Below are 22,160 nucleotides of genomic sequence, written 5' to 3' on the forward strand. Positions count from 1 at the left end.
ACATTAGGATTATGAATGGTGTAGAGTGAACATGGATCGATTTGAAAGTTCCGTAATGGGCTGCGGCGTCTTTATCATCCTTTCATCACTATATGATTGCCTCCTCCCACTCTATTAATTTCATTAGAAAAAAGGAAGAACATTGTGGAGCTAGGATCCGTTTGTTTCGCGAACATTTTTCAGGAAAAATATTTTCCCCATTTTTCGATATTTGGATCACTTAAGAAAATAAGTCAACGGAAAAATATATATTTTATTTTTCAAAATATGATTAGATATTGGCGCTTCAACTAAAAAACTTTACGTTTGAGTATAAAAACTCCAACGCTCGTTCCCAGGCTCTTGGCAGCAGACTTTGGTCTAGAGGGCAGGACGGGATCCACCAGGATCCATCAAGGTGAAGCCCTAGTCAAAAGAGGTCATGCCCAGAATTTTAGCGCCCAAGCTTGCGTCCATAGAGGTTGGGCTCGGGACACCGGCACCTTGGCATGGGTCCACCAAGGTCGAGCCTCGGACCTCGGAACCCTTGCTAGATTCCATGGCGCCCCGGTCTAGGTCCATAGAGGTCGAGCCCCAAACCCCGATGTTCATGCCCAAATCCCCAGTGCCCAAAGCCAAGCCCATTGAGGTCAGGCTTCGGTCCACAGAGGCCAGGCTCGGGAGTTCGGTGCTCGTGCCCTAGTCCCCGATGCCCATGCTCATGCTAGTCTCCTCGCACCTGAGACCGAGTCCATTAAGGCTGCGCTTGAAACCCTAGTGCCTATGCTTAGGTCCTCCACGCTTGGGCCCGTGCTCATCAAGGTTGGGTCTGTGTCCATTGAGGCAAGGCCCGAGACGCCGATGCTTGTGCCTTAGTCCATCCAAGCCGGCTCGGTATCCCAACTATCAAGCCTAGTCGCCTCAATAGACCCTAGCACGGGAACACAAGCACCGAGTTCCTGTGCCTTGGCCTTGATGGACTCGGACTCGAGTGTAGGGATCTAGGCACAAGCACTAGGATCTCGAGCCCAAGCGTCAAGGACTTGAGCATAAACATTAGGTCCCGGGGCCGACCACTGTGGACCCAAGCTCGAGAGTAAGGACTCGGACACGAGCACCAGGTTCCAAGGCTTAAGCAACGGGTTCCTTGGCTTAAGCATAGGGGTCCCGTGTTTGGCCTTTGTGGACCTGGCCCGGGCCTCAATAAATTCGAGTCAAAGTGCCACAGATCCGGGCATGGGCACCCGGGCCTCAAGCCTCGCCTCCGTGGACTCGGGCCAGGGTGCCAAGGAGTCGGGCATAGCCACTAGGTTTTGGGCTTTGGCTTCTATGGACCTAGGATTGGTGGATCGACGTCCATCAAGATCAAACCTGGGATCTCAATGCCCATAGCCAGGGGTAGCTAGTTCCCCGGCTACTCATGTGAAAGTCACTAATATCTAAATAATAAATGTCTATTTAGGAAAATCAAATCAAATTTTCTGTATTAAATAATGAAAAATATTTTTCAGTGTTTTTTTAGATTTCAACCAAATATCGAAAAACATTGTTATTTTCCTGAAATATGACTTCTTGGAACGTTATAGTTTCCACGAAACAAACAGAGTCTTAGATTAAATAAAAGACGCGCATGGCCGATCAAAGCGATAATCAAGTAATTTTACCAGCCTCCGACAAAATTTTTTTTTTTTCTAAAAGATTTATCTAAAAATGACATATGTTCGATACTTGAGGACTAACCAGAGCTGTTGTTTAAGTTAGTCAGACGATGCATATAAAAATTTCGACCAGAGAAATTTTCTCCACTTGACCAGACGCATCGGCTTTTGATGGACATGGCCCATCCTCTCCATACACCCGATCCAACAATCGAGCCCAAGCCCATCAAAATGTCACGAACCATTCAGGCATTCACTTTCCGGAGAAGGGGCAGGGGCGAGTTCTTGTGAGGTTAGAGACTTATTTCACCATATCAATCAACCACATATCAAGAAAATCGTGCATGACCTAAATTGGGTCCCGCCAAAATATGCTAGCTATCCTACGGTTCATGACTGTGATCGGCTCTGTCAATCACATGATTTGATACACGAGTCGACCTAGCATCTTGTTTTTGGGAGGAGGGGGGGGGTGTTTCTCATTTTGCAATCCGTTCATGTTGTGTTATGCATACCAACGCTCGCAAACCCAGACATGCGCCGAGAAGACTTAAGTTGAAACAAGCCCGAAAAGGGTTTCCTCTCAAAAGGCCCATTTATGATGATCGCAAAAAGTCCACGAGCGAGGAATGCCGATCCCCCGATGAGAATGACTAAGTTGACCCTCCGGAATGGGCTAAATCGTTATCGAGTTAGACGGCACAATTGCCTAGCTCCGGCTGCAGCCAGAGGTTGCCCTTGGATGAACAAAGTTGTGATCGGGAGTCTAGTCCACCGGTATTTCTACTAGATTCGGAGGCACGAAGTGAAAGCTTCGCTTCTCAGATTTTCTGGAGTTCAATTTCGCACATCTTAATCAGAAAAAAATATTAAATTTTCCCCCCAAAAAAACAAAGAATTTTCTTACAAGCACGTTCCGATCAAACCCTAACCCACCCACTAACTCTTCACGTGGGATCATCAATCGCCCCCAGAATTTGACTGATCCCCATGGCAGAAGACTGGGAAGAGAGAGCTCGGCATATAATAAGCTTTAGCCCTACAACACATTGGGAAGAAAGCCATTTGACCCTCATGTGTCCCCCCGGCTTAGAACAACCCTTGTACCTCCAATGACAAAGCTCACATGCACCCGATCTCGGCGAATCTCGGGTCGACACGTCTCGATCTGTCGTTGTCCACCTAGCCTTCGTTTCGGGTTTTTTTTTTTTAAACCCGGTTTAACAATGTAGGTACATGCTTATGTCGATATTCAATCGGCCGAGATGCTAAGGAGCTGTTCGAGGTAACTCCGACACACGGATCTCGCACGTGATAGGGATCGTGTCCGGGATCAAGAGCGCCCACATCGCACGGGACTGTTGCCTCGATTTTGACAGATCCTGGGTGCGATCCGACCTTGCTGGCTGCACGCATCGAGCATCGAGCGGCGGACGTTGGACCGTGACGGAGGAGATCGCGAAGGGGATCCGGGCTGTCTCCTCCCTCGACCCAGGTAGGCCAATACGGTCCCCCTCGATCATATATCTGAGAAGGGTTTCATTTTCGAATGGAGGAATTCGTTCGATTCGGTTTATTTTTGGAAGAAAATCATCATCATCGATAAGAGGCCAAAGGAAACAGAGCGCCGACTGTCGAGCAGAGATTTGTTCTGATTGATTTGGCTTTGTTTTGGTGAAAAATGACAAAGCATGTTCGGCCAAATCAATGGTTAGCGACGATCACGGTGTGCGGCCGTGGTGGTTTGTGGATTATGCGTTTGCATTTCCTTTCTGGTTTGGGAGAATAATTGATAGCCAAGGCGCCGTTCTTCTTTCCTTCAAATTGACTAGCTTTCGTGCATTTATTCAACTGAGTATTTTCTTTTTGGGAAAAAGCCACAAAAAAAAACTTCAAATTATGCCCATCGTAATACATTCATCCTAAATTTTTTTTGTAACATCAAAAATCCCAAATTATACCCACCGTGACACATTTGCCCCAACGTTTTTTCGTGACATAAAAAACCCTAAATTTGTTCTTATGTGATACATTTACCCTCCTTCAAGGTTTTCGTTAGATGATTTTTCGGTCAGAACAACATCGTTTTTATTTCACTTCATGTTAACATTATTTGTTTTATGGCGTACATGTAGGCAAATTTTTAACGTTTTATCATTAACGGAACTTTGACGGGAGTAAATGTGTCATACAGTTACAAGTTTGGATTTTTTGGTGTCACAAAAATAAGTTTAGGATAAAAGTGTCACAGTGAGCATAATTTATGATTTTTGGTAGCTTTTGCCCTTTTTTGTTTATCAGTGGATTTTTTTATAGAAAAAAAGTACAGATCAGAAATTTTTCTGTTCTTTTCAATACCTTAAAAATAAAAAATTTAATCGAAATTTAGAAAAAGAAGATGAGAGAAGGATGAAGTTGGTTCCTGCAAATGTAGAGACAATTCATGATTTTCACTGAAAATAGTTTCCAGGCGAGAGTGGGCAGTAAACATTTTCTTTCAACTTTACTTTTATCGATTTTCTTTGGCCATTTTCACTTCTTCTTTTTTTGTCTTTAAAGTTAAATTGATAATGCATATTGGGCTAAAATTCTGGGACTACAATAAATAAATTTAAAGTTCATAGACTACATTACACATGAAACTAAAGTTCAGAGACCATTTGTGTCATTTATCCGAAAAAAAAAATTATACGACATTAATCCCGATTATTATAAGCTTTCGCAACAGAAATGAACATGCCACGGCAAAGAAAATGTTTATCGCGGCACTTGGGTTCGGCGTCCGATGTTTGGACCATCTTGCATGGCTCACATGGGAACGGTATGTTCAATTTAGTCTTTGGACTGTTGAACATTTTCATACGGTTCAGGGACCACATTGAACAAGTTAAAAGTTTATGGATTTCACTATACATTGGACCAAAGTTTAGGGATCACGTTACACATTAGGCCAAAGTTTAAAGACCATTTGTGTTATTTTCTCAAAATGAAATTATACATAAATTAATCCCGATTATTATAAGCTTTTGTAACAGAAATAAACATGCCACGGCAAAGAAAATGTATATCGCAGTCCTGAGGTTCGGCGTCCGATGTTGGGCCATCTTGCATGGCTCACATGGGAACGGTATGGGCACGACACGTGCTGTAGAAGAAGGGGAGATACATCGGATGATGTTGTGATACGCGAAACCTGCCTGCGTCCATGTGTGCATCACATGGCCCCCTCACCTCCCCCCTCGTCACCCTCGGCCACATCGCGTCTCCGTCGAAGAATTTATGTCGTGTTTGGCTTTCCATGGTAGATGTAGATGCGTGAAGCTAGCACGACCGGTCGATTCACGTTGCGTCGAGGGCAAAGAGAAATGGGGTTTTCGCTGAAAACGGGCCGAGGAAAACCGGGCAGCATCGCGGTTCGCACGGTTCGGCCGCTAAGGAGGTATTCGTGGTCATCGGATCACGGGAAACCCACGGATCCACAATCCGATTATACTTGGAGGGGTACATTTCGTGGGTGACGGGGTTCTAGTATCAAGCGCGCGCGTGTATGCAGATGGAATTACGTCGCGAATCGAAGACGGGAATGAGGCATATCTTTCGTTGAATCGCTAATCGATCGACATTGAACACATTCCGACACGCACGCATGTGTAGGAAGATAGAGATTTTTTGGGGATGGGGGTTTGATGTGTGATTTTCTATGAAGCATGGGTGTATTATTATTAAATTGGATTGGAGTAAACAAGACACATGATCCGGTTATGGGGGAAATGCCTAATTGGGAGTGGATCTCAGTTTTAAAATAAATTACTCGCATGTGTATGGTTGAGAGAAACATAGTGGCAACTTCTTTAGCATCAACAAATCCTTTAGCGACTCCTTTTCATCGATTGGGCTTCTCCCTTCAGTTAACTCACATTTGACCTCCATGCTTCTCTTGGTAAATAATCACTTTGTTAAAATACGTCTACAGTTTGAGCGAGTTTCCTATTTTGGATAAATATATATGTATTATACGGCATAGCAAACGAGAAGAGTATCGGATTTTCTCTCCGTGAGTTTCCTGAATGAGCTGTGAGATAGTAATTCTGGGTTTGCTTTGGACTTAATCAGGGTGTAGGAAATACTTGAGTGTGTGAGCGATTGTAACTCTGTAATTCTCCAATTGATTAGCTGATTATTTACCAACGGCTCTCCCCGTGAATTAGATACCGACATTCGGACCGAACCATGTAAATCTTTGGTATCATTTAATGTTCTTTGCTTATTTTTTCTGGTGATTTTGTGTTAATTTAATCGCAAGATCCTTTAGCGTCTCCATATTATATTGCGATGCACTTTCCAAAAGAATGTTCGCGTATTGAATGCTCATGGTGGTCACACGAAAGTAAAAACCTTTAGGGCAAATTGAGTCAATAAATATATTTCCTATGGATAGAAGGGTGGGAATTGGCAATGGACCCCTCACAACGTTACCGTAAGGATTCCAACACTCGTAATAGAACATTCAGTTCAAGTCGTAATTACCCTCGTGAGCTCATCATCGTCATCATACTAGTGGGAGTACAGCCAAGGCTAATCTCAGTCCACAGCATGTCCGAACCCACACCGCAAACGAACCGAGGCTTCCTGAGGACGAAGAGCGACCGAAACGATTCGAACTGTTGGACGGGGAGGCCCCAAAACGCTCGGGACTAAAGCCCTATACCCCTAGTTGACCTTGATGGCAAAAAACGAGTTGCTATATAAAAGAAGTCATCAATGCTACACTACTGAAAGCATCGACCAATACTACTAGTAGTCCATTACCATAGCTAGCGAGTGGTTGACATTTTCACGAAGGAACCCCCCCAAAAGAAAAAGGGTTATCTTCTCTCGTCCGCCCTTATTATTTCCAACCAAGGTGGTTAGCCCCCGGTTGGTCACATTTGACATTTGTAGAAGCAGAACAAGACAAAAAAAAACAAAACATTAATAATCACGTACGACCTTTGGTCAGAACTATAAACACAACCATAAATTTTGCCCCAAAAAAAAAGAGGGGGTAAAATCGGATAATAAGGCTAGGGAGACCTACGCACATGCCCGTCGCTATCGCGTAGCGATTTTCTTTTGCCAATTGAATAAAAGGGTAGGCAAAAAATGTTGAATAAAATTTTAAAAAAATTAATGGGTTTATATATTTATTGATATTTTAAATCTTTTTTTCCGGGAGATGATTCCTCATCACGGTTTGATGGAGACCACCAACTCTCTCTCCGGTTGGTACATGTACATGAACGTGAAGGGCTTAATACGGACAAAATTGTCAATGCCCCCTTTTGGCGACCAACGTCCTTTTGCAGCGCCTCGTGCCACTATTGCAAACAACAACAAACTTGAAAGATTAATTCCTCACTCGACTTTAGAATTGGGTCGGATTTGTTCTGTTTCAATCCCTCCTGGCATGTTCGATTGCAGCAGCCTATGCAGAGCCACATACTCGTGTTTGGTGGAGCGGATAGACTTTGGAAACACCCAAGTAAAAAACACCAAATGAAGGGAATTCGTGATCGGAGCATTAAGGGTGTAACGATTGACCTATAACGAGTTCGTTAGGTATTGATTTCTACAACTTTTCAAATTATCGATGGACGTCGTGCCATTTACTTTGCATGCCAGAATTTCTTCGAATATGTCATTGAATTCATTCGAGACATTGGTGCACTTGACCCTGACGTCGTATTCGACCGAGTGAGCAATGAAGGGAATTCCGGTGTAATCTACCCGTATGAAACGAGCTTATTAGTATATTAGTATACGAAATTTATACGACAAAAAGAAAAAAAAAAGAATTGCCTTGTTGGCAAGTTGTGTTCAAAATTATTTTTTTTTCATGCGTGGGACCTGCGACGTGGGGGAGTGCCGCTTGGACCCACCAAAAACTATTTGCACCAACACCCGTCTCCCTCTCCTTCGATCCTCTCCTTTATATTCGAACCTTCCCTGCTCCTTCTCACCCTCTCCAAAACCTCTCTCTCTCTCTCTCTATCTCTCCCTTCCTCCATGGCCAAAGGTGGCAAGCTCACCAAGCTCAAGTCCGTCCTCAAGAAGTGGAACTCCTTCGGCCGCGCCAGCAGCAACGGCGCCGCCTCCGGCCGCCGCCGCAGCAGCAGCAACATCTCCGCCGTCTCCGACGACGGCGGCGCCCCCGCCTCCCCCACCGCCGTCTCCCCATCCGACCTCCACCCCGTCTACGTCGGCAAGTCCCGGCGCCGCTACCTCGTCGGCCCCGCCGTCCTCCGCCACCCGCTCTTCCGCGAGCTCGTCGAGCGGTCCTCCCCCGGGGACGACTGCGCCCCCAACGACGACGAGACGGCTGCCGTCAGCGTGGCCTGCGAGGTGGTGCTGTTCGAGCACCTGCTGTGGATGCTCGAGAACGCTGACCCCCAGCCCGGGTCCATGGACGAGCTCGTCGAGTTCTACGCTTGCTGAGCGAGTCCAGACCACGACCTTCTGACTCGGTGCCTGCACGACGCCGTATAAAAGCTGTATATTCTTTTCGAAGGTAATAACGCGATTAGCTGGGGCGTAGAAAGTTTCAAACGATGCTGAGCAACATACTAAGACACTGCTAGAGAGAAAAACGTTACCGCTCGCGAGTTGCTCGTGTTGTGTGACTCGGTGAGAGCGAGGATTGACCTATTTTTACGCCGGCTAATCTCGATTCTGGATGGCTGGTGACGAAAGGATTAATTGCGATTCCCATGTAATTGTACTCTTGTTCAGTTATATATTCAGAGTGATGTTCGTTTTGCATTCGCGATTTCATTGTATGCACAATCCCCGTTTCACGAAAAGGGTCCCGTGAATCAGCGTATCTCTGGAATGCAAAATGTGGGCAAAGTAATACCCCGAGATCACAAATCATGCGAAAGACGCACTCTATTAGCAATGTACTTGTACCATAGCACGTAAATCACAATTTTCTCGTCAAAAAGAGCGTGAACAAGTCAATATACGCGAGACAACTATCATTTACTATGAGCCATAATCTCCGAGGACGGGCAACTTAGCAAGTAGCACCCTCATGCGTCGTGGCATCCCGTACCCAAGAAACAAAAGGACAACAATGGAAAAAAGTTTCACATGCATGCGGCAGACTATCGGAGCTAAAGATTAAGCGGATAAAAATCACCTATCGATGCATACATCATGTCATACTTTCCAATTTACCCAAGTAACGGAATCTTATAAATGTTATTTTTTTTTTGTGGTCTCACTCCTCTCTTCTATGTATATGTGTATGAAGTGCTCACGGGGATCAAACCTTGAACTCATTACTCTCCTGCCCCACCCCCCAATCTCTTTACCAGCAGGTCCGCATGCTTATTGGCGAAAATTATAAATGTACTAAGCGGGCAAAGATTATAATCTAAGCGATTTACGATAGACATGGTCCTTGATACTTCGAGGGGCTGGGACTGCTTGGGGACGAAGGAGATAGTACCTGAACAGCGTTTAGAGTTATCTTCACTTACGTTATAGAGTCGGTATCATGCGATTCAAAGTGAAAGAAAGAGTTAAACAGATTCCATCGGTAGTTGGTATCGAGGCAAAAAAACTTTTCCATTTGCGCCCTACGTCGCTGGACATGGATCTGCTGTCATCCACAAACCACGAACGAGGACGCAGCAACCGAAAGGACCCATTCGATCCGTCATTTTACATCGTCCATTCATCAAACCATCAACACGAGACAACAACGTTAACGTTAACGTCAACGTGCTTCGCAAAGCTTGACATTTGAAGGGCATCTTCTCGCGGGCGACCAACAGCAACGGGTTAAAACGAGAGGACGGCAAAAAGCAAAAAAGCACGTACTGGACAAGAACTTACGTGGAAAAACAAATGGGTTTTGGAGTCGCTTTTTGGAGGGGCGATTAAGAAATGTGATGGGTAGGTTCCGATACTACTGTGCTAATGATGAGGTGGGTGGAGATGCTGGAGCATGGATTGGATTGTCGGTATCCTCCAAAGGAGCTTTATCTTTCTCGTGGCTGTATATGTTCGAAGACTTTCATTTCTTTTTTCATAGCAGAGAGCTATAAAATACACAAACTTTAGCAACCGCGACGCGTTTCCAAGCTGCCATTGACAACCCTTCAAAAGTTTGTGCTTCTGAAGGAAGCCCTACGCCCCTCGAAAAAGAAAAGAAAAGAAAAGGAAAGGAAAGGCGTTGCCCTACCAATTGGGTGACAAGCCAGGGTGTGTGCGGCGGTCATTTGACCTTTCTCATCGTCATCGTCATCGTCGTCGTCGTCGATGTGTAAGCTTAGCTCTCGAAAAACCATACATGAAAACGTAAACTCGTGCCGTAATGCCTAGGTATAATGTCTCTCCCTCGCGCGTGCGTGCGTTCATGCCTTTCTTGGCGTTGTTGTTGCCTATGTCGCGTTGCCGACGCCGACATTATAAGGGACGTAATGTGGAGAAAATCACGTTATCATTGTAAGGGCGAGTAGATCCTCATGATCCCTGTCATTGCAGTGGATGAGAAAAAATATTAGCTGCCCCTAGTGCATGTGAGGGCCCCCCCCGGTCTCGCGCATCGCCGGACGAGATCAAAACTCACTTGATGTGACCGCTGATGTAAGCTGGGTTCATGGTTTGGGTGCGTGCAGTATTCTCTCGATTTTTGGGGCTGAGACCGCGCCGACGTGAGAGTAGAGTGATAAAGTGATGATCGATGGTGGCGGAGCTAGATTTCGCAAACGGTGGGAGATTGGGATTTTCGTTTTCATGTGAGCTATTTAGTAATGTCCAAGTGGAAACCTATTTAGATATGTAACCCGCCAAAGTAAGCCCTAAAATCTAAGGGAAGAGATTATCTTTCTTTTTCTCTTTAATGTGGAGAAAATCAGGTTATCATTAGGTCTTAAATCTGCAAAACCCGTTCAATGCATGTGACTGATCCTCTCCCAGCATACCGGGTGATATATTACATCTTTGGTGCGCAACTCGGGTTCCAAGGATTTTCCGGAGCTCCTGCCTATAAGCGAACCTACAACCATGAACACAGGTTAGGGCATCCGAACCTCTTTCTCGATTTTGAAACGGCTATTTATAGAGTTTTCTACTTTACACGCCGAGTTAGTATTGACAGGTGATCACCGAGTTGTGACAAGTGTCGGCTTCTTACGACAATTGGCAATGCGTGGTGAGGAGTATGATATATCATGTGACATGTGACGGTCCAACCGTTTACGGTGCGTCTTCAATTTGTCCCGTCTTGACTCAACAACCGAGTTGCGTCCTTCGTTAGCTATTCCCATCGTGTAGGAATAATTCATTCTTTGCAAAACAGACGGAGCCATAGCAGTCACACTTACTTATTGTTAACTGAGTATATTTCTTCCCTCCAACTTAAGAGGGTCTAACTTTTCCGTTTCCGACAAACCGATAGGGATTGAACATGGTTATGGAGGTCTATCAACGTTTGCTTGGTTGTAATTTGTTGAAATTAATGTCTATTGCCTTTTCAATCATAAGGACAACTAATCGAATCTTTTCTCCAAATTACACTTCAACCCGTTAGCATCATGAAGTTTGAAAAATTATCGATCCATCATTTCAGTCACTTGCTGGTGCATGAAAAATCACAATCTGCACGCCATGTTCAACTTGTGACTTCTAACTTTTAGATTGTGATGGATTAAACCGGTTTGACCGCATCATAGACCCGATTTTCTAAATTTTTTTTTACATATATGTGGTTTCTGAAATTCTCCGAGCACCCAACTAATTTTCCATAAGTTGTGGCACACATGTCGAGTAATTATCGAAGACACACGGGTCTGTGCTCCTAAGGGTGGCCTCAAAAGAAAGCGCAAGTATAACGATTTGTACCTAGGCCTCGAGAGAAGAGGACAAATGCACTTACGGCCTGAGCAATCTCTTGAGATTACTCGATTTTCCAGTATATATGATCCTAGAATGCATATTATTTGGCATGATAGTTATCGGACGTGCGCAAGACTGCGAGCAGCCGTAAGTTATGTGCATAACTAAAGCTTAAAGATGTTCGTGGGTCGTAATTAAGATGTATATATACTTCAAGACTCTTCCAACCCCACATGACTAAACATACTTTTCGTGAGGTTTAAGCGGAGCTTAAGGGCACACTTATTAGGCAACTAACAACAAAATGTGTTCGGTTCACGTTTCATAGATCAAACTATCCATTGTCAGTATGCTTAACAATGTCTTTTAAGACAGGTAAGACACACTCTCTAACATTGTACATAGGCTTAGAATTGCTTTTTTCCCAAGAGGGTTCTTAGGGAATTCGTCAAATGATTTTACGAAGAACGTCGACTTTTCTTGTGATATACGTTGTTATTATAATTTTCGAAATTGAATATTCACTTGTTACTCTTAATTATGGATTTTCCTTAAATTTTTGGTGTTCTATTGAGAGTTCAACTCACCAAAAAAAGAGAGTAAAAGCTTTTATAAAGGTTTCCATGACCTCTTCCCATCCTGTGGGGCGGCCTCCACGGATACCTTTATTATTTTGACTTATCTTCTGAAAAATTTTATATTTTAATGATGTTGAGATCCGAGCGAGAGCAAGATGAAATGTTTTAATGACTTCAATACGTCCGAAATGTGCTTGACAAGCACTCTCGAACCAATATAATCCGTCACACTTCGGGGCATTTCCATGCTCTGTTCGTCTCCAACGTAGACGACGAACCCCGGACATCGCCACGAGGCATGCCGCAGCCACGTTTTGCGGCTTTTGTGCATGAGATGAGGAGATGATGTCTCGCTCAAGTCAATCGAAGTCACCTGACAGACCGACACGAGGTCTCCCCGGTCATTTGGTTAGAAGGGGAGGGGCAGTTCGGTCTTTCCCCCCCCCAACTCCACCCCCCGGTCGGTCAGCGCCCCCCGAAGACAAAGCCCACGTGGCCTGTAGGTGGATCCCGAGTCTCGAAATCGGATTTCGCTACTCGCACGTGGGGGCCCGCGCCGCGACCCCGACGTTCGTCAGTACACGGTCCCACGTCAAGCTTTGGAATTTTTGCCCACCACGGAAAAACTCAAAAATAATAAAAATGATTTTCGGCAGGAAAAAAACAAGACCCAAATATTATAATAATTGGGCGAAAATCTTTTTCTTCACATCATTTGCACACATGCAGCACTCATTGCATATGACACTGCATGTGGCATGTTGCTGAGGGGTCCCTCCCTTATCTAAATTTTTTTCATGTGCATTAAATACGCCGGAAAAAGGAATAAAACCCTCGATAATTTTTTATCTTCAAAATCGAAGGCAATGAAATCCGAAGGAGTGATCGAGATTTTTTCAGCAAGTGCATTGCCAAAGCGGACAAAGATTAAACCCTTATTAAGGATTATTGTGTGCTCTGCGATTTCAATTATCTTCGTTTGGATTTTAACTTATGCATATTCTTTTTTTTGTATGATGAGAGATTCGTATCTGATACATAAGTGAACTCCGCGTGAAATTGCACATGCCTTTCTATACGCATAGCAGTTCTTCTGGGATCTGTCCTCGTGGGCTTTGTCCCCCTTGCACGTCAATATTCGTATGCACAGCGAAAAGTCCGGGAGATATATAATGGTAAAGATGGTAAACACTCGAGCGTCCCAAATTTCAAATCTCGAGTCATGAGAGTTTTCAGTAGGATACTTGATAGCCCTTCTTGGTTTTTTTGGGAGATTAAATCTATTATTCCTCAATGCTTGACTCCATTCTCTAGGCTTTTGAGTGCTTGGACTTTATGTCTAATCGTATTATCACAGTTTTGACAATACGCTTCTCAGACCGAGAAAGCGGGAACTTCTTGGATCGCCTGTTAGCTGCTCGATCTCAATTACTTCTCCGGAGCGCGAACTGCCGGGACAAAATTTTCGGCAAATCACGATAAAGTCGACCGCTCAGAAACGTCCATCGGGCAGGCCTGTCAAAGCCCCCATACGGAGGATAGGCTGTCGATATAACCAAAAAGAAAAACCCATCACAAAACAAATCCAACTTAACTGGGCTTCGGCCTGATGTAGCCCTCCACCAAGGTAGAAATATTTATATTTAATTTATACGAAGCGGTGACAACAAGTCGGGGATGTAGCTCACATGGTAGAGCGCTCGCTTTGCATGCGAGAGGTACGGGGTTCGATACCCCGCATCTCCACTTTTTTTATTATGCTTTTCCCTTTTTCCTTCCCTCCCCCTTTCTCTCTCGTTCTCATTTTCGCGAGCTTCGAGCGGGGCAACGCACGCCTCGCCGCCGCCAGAAGGAAGAAGCCTCCGCGCCGCGCCCTTTCGTCCTCGCATTCCAGAGGTCAGGTCGCGCTCGCTGGTTTCCTACCGACGCCGTCGCTCGCGCGCGCTCTCTCTTTTTTCGTCTTGTTCTTCGTCGCAGGTAGGACTCGTGGAGGCCGCACCGAGCATGGTGATCTCCAGAGTGTCCGGAATCGGAGCTCGGGTGGTCCGAGAGCTCTCGCGGCGAGGTTCGTGCCTCTCTCGGTTAGGGATTGTGCGCTCTTTTTGGTTTGGTTCCATGTCGGTTCTCCTTCGACGGCTTCTGATGATGTCCGTTTGGCGTCGGAAGATTCGCGCTGTGAATTTTTTCCCTGCTGATTCGTTCGGGCTGGGTTGTTTTTTTCGATTTGGCAGGCGCAAGTACGTCCCTAGTAGGAAGACTTCTTGTCGCGCGAAGACGTTCTAGTCCCGCAATGCAGCCGCCTTCGGTTAGTAATATAATCCTTCGGTAGTGGACATGGAGTGGTCGGTTTCCAGCTTCGAGCGTGCTGTTTTGGTTAATTCTCTATGTTTCGCGATTGATAGTGAAGCGAGCTGTTGGTATATGAGCAGAGTGTCATGACTTGAGTAGGCAATTGGTACCTGCTGGATTCTTGTTTACTCTTTTCTCGTTGCTCCGAAGCTTTGGAGGATTGGTACTGCATGAGGCGCGGTTGGCTTCGCAATGAAGCGGTCGCTGCTTTGAAATGTGAATGTCCCCATTTTCGTTATTAGAGAGCTTTAGCTGCAAAATACTAAAGAGAATCCTGCAATGCATAGCCCTACGGGCCATATGCTCTGTTAGCAGTTTTATGCGGCTCATACTTTGCCTTTGGAAAAGTTATTAACCATGTTATGAGCTATTCTGGTTGCAAATGTCAGCAAGAATTAGATTAGATGGAAAAGCATGGCCTTCTATGACAGTTAGTTCCATAATATAGTCACCACTTTCAGCACCAAAATTATGTGGTCATTGCTTTCCTTATGGTTCGCGGCGGCTCTGGATTCTTTGTGAAGCTAGGTTATCTATTGGGCTCGACTTCGTAATACCTTTTCTTTTATGTCATCATTTTTCCTGTTTTGATTTGTTCAATGTCTAGTCTTGAGTTTTTGAAATCCAGAGAGATAATGTCTGAGTGAATAGTCCTTGAATTGATTCCATACACTTTTTCCATATCAAAGGGCCTGCTCAGGTAGAATAACTGTCCTTTTGTTGGAGTGAGCACATTAGTTGATTTTTACTGTACAAGAAATGCTCGTGGATCTTCATATCTTTCTCTTGCTGTAATGGTTGCTTAATCATAGCACAATTGTGTGCTTTGCAATGCTTGTGGGGGTGGATCCTGTTCTGCTGCTGGCTTGATGTCCATGTTATGTTATATTGCTATCCAAATGTTATGCAAAGGTTATTTGCCCCCTGCAAATTTACATAAGTTGGAATATTATCTCCAGAGTGCGTCCATAATTTTTCGCTTTCCTCTTTCACCTGGAATTTCTCTCTGTTATCTGCAGCTTCTCTTTTAGTTGGATTGTTCTGTCAATAATGGCTGTCTACAGATAAAATCCCTGTCTTTAAATTTTTCTTCAATGGCTGTTACAGGATAAGCTGTTCCAGGGTGCCCTACTTCAGAAGCATTTCTTTTGTTCTGCAACCACTGCTGACGATGCTCATGTGGGACGTGATGAAGAGAAAGACAAGTGAGTTTCTATTTTTTTCTTTTGTTATTTTTTCTGTTTTTGGTATTAAAGAAGGTGGAAATGCAGTATATATGGTTGCATGCACTGTTGAGGTAGTTATGGTCAACTTAGCAGATCATTTTTGTGGTGAGGGTTAATTTAGTGCGTCATCCTAAATGAGTGCGGCTATTGGATGATCCCACATGAAGATTTGTTTATCTCCAGTTATGAGCCGGGCCCTCATTCAGGGGTTTCTCTATAATCGGACCACTCTTTAATGCTAGTGTACTTGGAGGTATTTTGCAGGATATCTGTGACATTTGTCGATAAGGATGGTGAAGAAAAGCAAATTGAGGTTCCCATTGGAATGTCAATGTTAGAAGCAGCTCATGAAAATGATATAGAACTTGAAGGTACTTGTATCCTTCTGAAGCAATTGTCATGCATTCTTCAGCTTTGCTGTCATCTTATCTGTGTGTTGTTGTCTGAATAATGCCAAGTTCTCTCTAAGTAGTTCCCCTCTCATCGCTGTTGCATCATAGAGTGTCCCAGAATGTTTATATTCCAGATTAGGGTATCTGTGTGCGGTTGATAAAGGATTGTACCATGAAATCTTAAGTTGCTGTGGCAACTCGAGTCTAATTTTGTCTTTTCTGTAAACTGATTCTGTGCTGTTATTCGGATATCAGGAGCATGTGAAGGTTCACTTGCATGTTCAACATGTCATGTCATTGTGATGGTATGTTTCTGAAATGCAACTTCATAATTGACTAGCCTTCCGAGTCTGACTTAAAAGGATCTAAAACTACGAATCTCATGACAGGACATGGACTACTATAATAAACTGGAGGATCCAACTGATGAGGAAAATGACATGTTGGATTTAGCTTTCGGGCTTACAGAAACGTGAGTGCTCACTCTTATGTTTGGTTTGGGGTCCACCCAATTTTGCACAGGGATGAAACTTCTCTGAGCGATAATAAATGGCTTGTTGGCAGTATGCCCAAACCTAGGAATGGCAGCCAGCTTCTGTTCAGAATGCACAGTGCTGAATAATGTGCCCATAAGTGAAATTTTGTCTCTCTTGGGTGTTTGCAGGTCTCGTCTTGGTTGTCAAGTGATTGCTAGACCTGAATTAGATGGAATGCGCTTAGCAATTCCAGCAGCCACGCGAAACTTTGCTGTTGATGGATATGTTCCAAAGCCTCATTGACATAATATAACTCTGGAAAGTTTTCTCTGAGTGTAAAGGATGCAGTCATCCCAATTTTGTAGCAGAGTACACTTCTAATCTCTTATTTTTTTTGTTTATGTATTGATTCCAGATTACATTTTACCCTATACACATGGTGTAAAATCCAAACCAGGTCTTTCATACGAAAGAAGTCTAAATAAAATTTGGTCTTCCTTAAATGTGATTGTGCTCTTTTCTCATAATTAATATTTGATCTTTCTTATTTCTGAGGGAATGTGCTTGCTTTTCCTTTGGCAATGTGCATGCTTTGTAGCTCTAGGATTTTGATTCTGTTCGCATGAAGAGAAGTTTCAAGTCTTCATTGTTTTAAAAAAATTTAGGCCTTTCTTACATTTTTCCGACAAGGTGAAAGGCTTGTTAAAGACCCAAGTAGAAAAGCGAGTTGGGAAAAGGAAATCATGGTTTGTATGTGCATGGTACTTGACGAGGTACAACACAGCATATGAGGTTTTTTTTTTGGGTTGGGGGGGGGGACATGCCTCAGAAAAGTAAAAACTCATTCTAATTCACAGAAACCATATAATCAAATTGTGGATAACTTTAAAGGTTAATTGATATTTTTATAAAGATTTGAGGTGTTGAATATCAACTATGGGCATGGTCCAAACACTAAAAGCAAAAGTTGACACATTAAAAGCCACATCCACCCCAAACACATTCTAAGTTTTGTTTGTTCTGTGGGCCGGATCTTTAGCTACCACTTCTTCTGGTGTAGTTCTCCCTTTCAGTAATCAGATGCATATCTTCTCCGTCCGAACGTGAGAAACTTTTTCTATTTCTTTTTCTCAATACTTGCTAAAAGGTTGAATGATAAGAGGGATGTGTCCTAAGAATTTCCTTCTTCTGTAGGGATGCAGAACTTGCTCCGAGCCTAATTTGTTACTCATGATAAATTAACAAGGTAAGAGATCCTTCATTCTCGTGACTGAGAGAGTGGAAATCTCAAGTAGTTTTAGTTTGTTGAGTGGAATTCATAGATGAAATGATAATTCATCTAGACATGCATGGAGCATCTATTGACCAAGACTTAGGTGCTCCAATGCTTTGATTACTATCTATTGGAACATTTATCCAGTCTATGCTTTGCCAGAACTTGTTACAATTGCATAACATGATGCTACTCTGTGTCAAACTGCATATGGTCACATTATTGAGTAGCAAAAGTTGGAATAAACCTGTAAGTGTGGACTAATCTCTACTTTTTATTTATGGGTATTGTTCTCTTTTTTCATCTAAGTTATTTATGGTGGCTTCAATGAAGTTAATGATAGTCTACTAATGCTAATTCCTTGAGCGTATGACAACTTGTATTCCTCCCTTGCCCATTATAAAAGATATAGTCTTCTAACTTCTAAGGAGAATAGCATGGCCTGCCATGCCAAAACCCAGCCTCCACAAGTAGATTTGAAGGTACATGCAGGAAAAAGAACCCACTCTGATCTTTCCTTTGCTCAACATCTATATTATATATCCCCATTCCATTAGTATCACTAAATTAACTTTGCCATCCCATGAGTATCCCTTCTAATTTAACTTTTAAGATCCCACCACTGTGGTGGGGTCTATGCAGAACATAGAGAACTAATTGTAGTGTAAAGATTGCCCTCTTTGCTAGCCTTCTGGTAAAATGCCGATTTGACGAAGAAATGCGACATATAAATGGACCATTATGCTATGAATTTGTCTGACTGTATCCCATCATGCAGGGCCATTTTCAATTATCTATTAAGAATTTTTCAGGGAAAATTTCTTGGTCACTGAGAAATGGTTGTCAAGCAAATAGACGAATTACCAAAATTTAAACGAAATTTTTTGTGGTCATGGCGATTCCCTCACCTTTAGATAAGTAATACTTGTTCCATCCCAACAATCCATTCGCCTTTGGTTCTAGCTGCTTAGGGCAAATCCTTGAAGATGATACGAGGAGACCACCAATATGGCCCCTTCTTTATGGCCAAAAACAGGAGCCGGGACTGCAATTAAATGGAGTAATATTAGCTTTTAGTCTTGCCACCTCTTCAAAGGATTTGAAGATAGATGCGATAATAGGAGTCGGTGACACACCTGATGGGCCTCTAAAATGTAAAATGGTAAAATTGGCTGGAGATGTGCCATAGAATCCACTCACAGTACCCCTCTCCAAAAGTTTCATGAGCCTAGAGATACGTGATAATGAGCCTAATTTAAGGCTACATTTGCATATTATGTACTTAGAAGGACATTTTCTTTCCTGTCAATCCGTGTAAATATGAAATTTTTTCTTTTGGGGTTTGGGGGAATATGTTTCATGGCTTACAAAACTATGGGTTTCCCCTTGTCTAGCTAGGGGGGATATTGGTTCGGTGAGTATGTGTTAGACTTGATGTGAGCCCTTTTATCAATGGATCATGGTTAGAGAGCAAATACATCAGTGTGTTGTTTTTCATACTCTAAGTAGATCATTAGCCTTCTGGGTAGAACATATCTTGGTATAATTTGCTGGTCTATTCATGTGTCAGAGCCATATTATTGTCCAGTCATTGATGATGAATTCGATGATGTATGGTGAGAGTGCCTGTCAGTTTGTCTCCTCAATGTCCTTGTGTTGTACTTCATATGTTTTTCTTGTTCGCTGCCAAGCTTCAGCTGCTAGAAGATTCTTATTAGCTAGTTCTTTTGGGGCCTTTCCTCATCTTTTGAAAGTTGTTGGGCTGCTTCATTCTATGGCAACTCAAGATCGGAATATATCATTTTGGCCGATAGCATTGATATGACATTCAAATGATGATCCCTTTTACTAACATGCTTGATTATAAAGAATTCCCTCATAAGATTTGCTCATGGTGATTGATTCTGGATTCTGATTCTTAGTCACTAGATGATGCTGGGTGTTGAGGGTGCATCTCTCTCTGTTTCCTTTTTGTTGATTTGTTAGTTCAACCTAAATGGCAGATTGTTGCTTAAGAAATCATACTAAGTTCTGCAGTACCATGTTTGTACTCTGCAGTACATATCTTGATGTGCTGTGTGTGGACCAGCACGAAATTGATTATTGGCCATTATCTTTGTACTTGATAGGAAATCGCGCTGTAGCTCAAGTTAATACGTTAACAATCTGCACACGACATGTGAAAACCTGGGGCATTTCTTGTAGCATAACTTGTAAGGCAACATATGCGATAAACATCTAACCCTGAAGTAGAATACACTCCCAAGGCATAAGGAGGCATCTGTATGTGCTGATTAGTTTTTTAAGGAATTGCAATTTGAAGATATACTAGAGCTTTAATAGACTCTGTGTCTCAAACGCTTTATCGGTATTCTTTTGCTCGGGGTCCACTGTTTCTACATCAATTACAGTTTAAGTGATAAGTGGTTCTTGATGTTGCATGCATGGGCCGTAATGGTTGTATGTAATGATGATTAACGTATAATCAATATGTATGTAATGACGATTAATGTATAATCAATAAGCGATTGAGTATTATACTACTTCACTTTGCCGTATCTTTATACTTTACTAGTTTGGCTGGACTTCTCTTTAAGAATTGTATCATATTTGTCATTCACAATGACTTGATCGACTGGACCTCTACTTGCAGGCTTCCACATTTTCTTTTTCCCCTTGAGTCAATAAAATACCACGGTTCACCAAACTCATACAACTATTGCGTTGCATACTGCATGCTCCTTTGTATATTCGCATCGCTTGAACCTACTGGATTTCTGCTGATTTAATCAAGCAGGACTTGCCATCGCTCTTTGTTTTTTCTTCTTTCTTATCTCTTTACGTGCTTTTTCTCCAAATGGAAAATACAAATGATGTTCACATCAGTCCTACCTTCATTCCTCTGTTCTTCAAGACAAGATTACTTCCTAATTCCCTTTTGATTACGTTAGGGAAAACGAATCACACATGCCTCAAAATCGAGACTTCCTACTCGAAATGTTCTCTTTTCGCTCGCAAAGTCAAAAGAAGTTGGTTGGGGGGTTTTACCTCTCCAAATCTAACGTCGAATAGGGGGGCTCGATCGACACTCCCGTCTCTCCCTTTTTGCTTCTAAGGCGACAACTACTCGTAGGCCGTGGCTTTCAATGGCATTGCAAGTCTTGATAAGTTGGCCCTTGAATTTGAAAAAAACACAAAGTAGAAACACACACACACCAAATCCCTAGCAATCCCATCATTTCTTTATACGACAAGAAAGCAAAAAAGAAAAGAAAAAACCATGGCCTACCAACAATTTGATCGCATGCTTCCTATCTTCTACCTACGCGAACCCACTCGCATCGCTCATGACTCCTATGAAAACGATGATAATCTTTAGTCAAATGATATGGTTTGCGTTCTGCCCCCTTATTCTACAATTCATCTTCGAGGCTACAAGCTCTTAGCCTAGTCGTCACCGTTCGTCTTCTTCTTTGTGCGAGGTAACGACGAAATAATTGTCATCAACTAAAACTGGGATATTAGAATAGAAGGCGCGTAGTAATCATTTGGATTGGGACCATAACTACTTCGTTTTGGACGCATCTCGTGGACAGCTACGTTAATTTTATGGACTTCCAACGATGGCATATAATCTTGTATTATTAGATGACCACACGACTTTCATCAGTATCGAAACTAGGGGTACAAATATGGGTTGTTGAGATTGCTCGGCTCGATCAAATCGCGACCGGTTCGTCCCAGAGTTTTACCGCGATAAACTGGGGCCCTTCAAAACTATTTCGTCAACTTCAAATGACAAATGACATAAAGACTTTTTAACGAAAAAATCATCACTAATCATGCTTGGGACTAAGGAATCGCCTGATTAAGTAACGCGACAATCATTAAGAATGGAGCAGATTGATGGTCGAGCAGCATTGGTCAAGCTTGAGTAGTTGTGGCTCTATCTCGGGAAGGCCGTCATTCAATTTCCAACTCAAATCGACGCTTCATATTCCCACGATTGATTTATAGGGTCATTAGACATGCATGCCACGTTAATTACCTAACCCCCTGACGTTGATCGACGACCCCCTCCACAGCCTCAGGCTCACTTTTTATTACGTGCATGAGAGTTTGCTTTCTTCCCCTTTCGGGCACTCCTTAAGCACGTTTCGGTTTTTACCATGCATTAAAAACAACGATCGTCGAAGGATTACGAAACCCGGGCGACCCATCTCCGGTAAGTGAGTGCGGCGCAAGCGACAACGACGGTTTTCATCTCCTCTGTTCTTTGCTGGTGAAAGCAAAAACGACGGTTCAGAAAAAGACTCCCGTTTAATCACCTTCAAGTGTTCCTCAAAT

The 22,160-nt window shown here is 43.2% G+C and overlaps 2 protein-coding genes and 1 non-coding gene across 8 annotated transcripts; all 3 read left to right on the forward strand.

Annotated features, from left to right (window-relative positions):
• The first annotated feature begins 7,648 nt into the window (after window positions 1-7,648).
• LOC115670952 (auxin-responsive protein SAUR78-like) lies at window positions 7,649-8,431 on the forward strand. Its single transcript, XM_030592365.2, has one exon. The coding sequence runs from the start codon at window positions 7,683-7,685 to the stop codon at window positions 8,109-8,111; it is 429 nt and encodes a 142-aa protein (XP_030448225.1). The 5' UTR covers window positions 7,649-7,682; the 3' UTR covers window positions 8,112-8,431.
• Window positions 8,432-13,770: 5,339 nt separating this feature from the next.
• Window positions 13,771-13,843, forward strand: TRNAA-UGC (transfer RNA alanine (anticodon UGC)). Its single transcript has one exon. It is a non-coding gene; the product is annotated as a tRNA-Ala (tRNA).
• Window positions 13,844-13,884: 41 nt separating this feature from the next.
• On the forward strand, window positions 13,885-20,619 carry LOC115671289 (uncharacterized). Of its 6 annotated transcripts, XR_008818683.1 has the most exons (10): window positions 13,885-14,162; window positions 14,329-14,402; window positions 15,554-15,651; window positions 15,937-16,043; window positions 16,320-16,369; window positions 16,454-16,536; window positions 16,729-16,909; window positions 17,572-17,643; window positions 17,735-17,786; window positions 20,467-20,619. XR_008818683.1 is itself a non-coding variant. In XM_056320808.1 (7 exons), exons 1-7 carry the CDS (start codon window positions 14,102-14,104, stop codon window positions 16,841-16,843), a joined length of 588 nt encoding a protein of 195 aa, XP_056176783.1. In that variant the 5' UTR covers window positions 13,885-14,101; the 3' UTR covers window positions 16,844-17,043. The 6 variants fall into 6 exon arrangements, 1 of the variants encoding a protein (XP_056176783.1); XR_008818682.1 differs by lacking the exon at window positions 17,572-17,643; XR_008818680.1 differs by lacking the exon at window positions 20,467-20,619 and having other exon boundaries at window positions 17,735-18,119.
• The last annotated feature ends 1,541 nt before the right edge of the window (window positions 20,620-22,160 follow it).

Source organism: Syzygium oleosum, unplaced genomic scaffold (genome assembly GCF_021117445.2).
Source record: "Syzygium oleosum isolate NSW1041296 unplaced genomic scaffold, Sole_v2.1 Sole_v2.21, whole genome shotgun sequence".
Taxonomy (NCBI): domain Eukaryota; kingdom Viridiplantae; phylum Streptophyta; class Magnoliopsida; order Myrtales; family Myrtaceae; genus Syzygium; species Syzygium oleosum.

Bases quoted from the DNA above. Each gene is read 5' to 3' on its own strand.
- LOC115670952 (XM_030592365.2), top strand. From the start codon at position 7,683: ATGGCCAAAGGTGGCAAGCTCACCAAGCTCAAGTCCGTCCTCAAGAAG.
- LOC115671289 (XM_056320808.1), top strand. From the start codon at position 14,102: ATGGTGATCTCCAGAGTGTCCGGAATCGGAGCTCGGGTGGTCCGAGAG. The intron at 14,403-15,553 runs GTTAGTAATATA...TGGCTGTTACAG, and splicing joins CCGCAATGCAGCCGCCTTCG to GATAAGCTGTTCCAGGGTGC. The intron at 15,652-15,936 runs GTGAGTTTCTAT...GGTATTTTGCAG, and splicing joins CGTGATGAAGAGAAAGACAA to GATATCTGTGACATTTGTCG.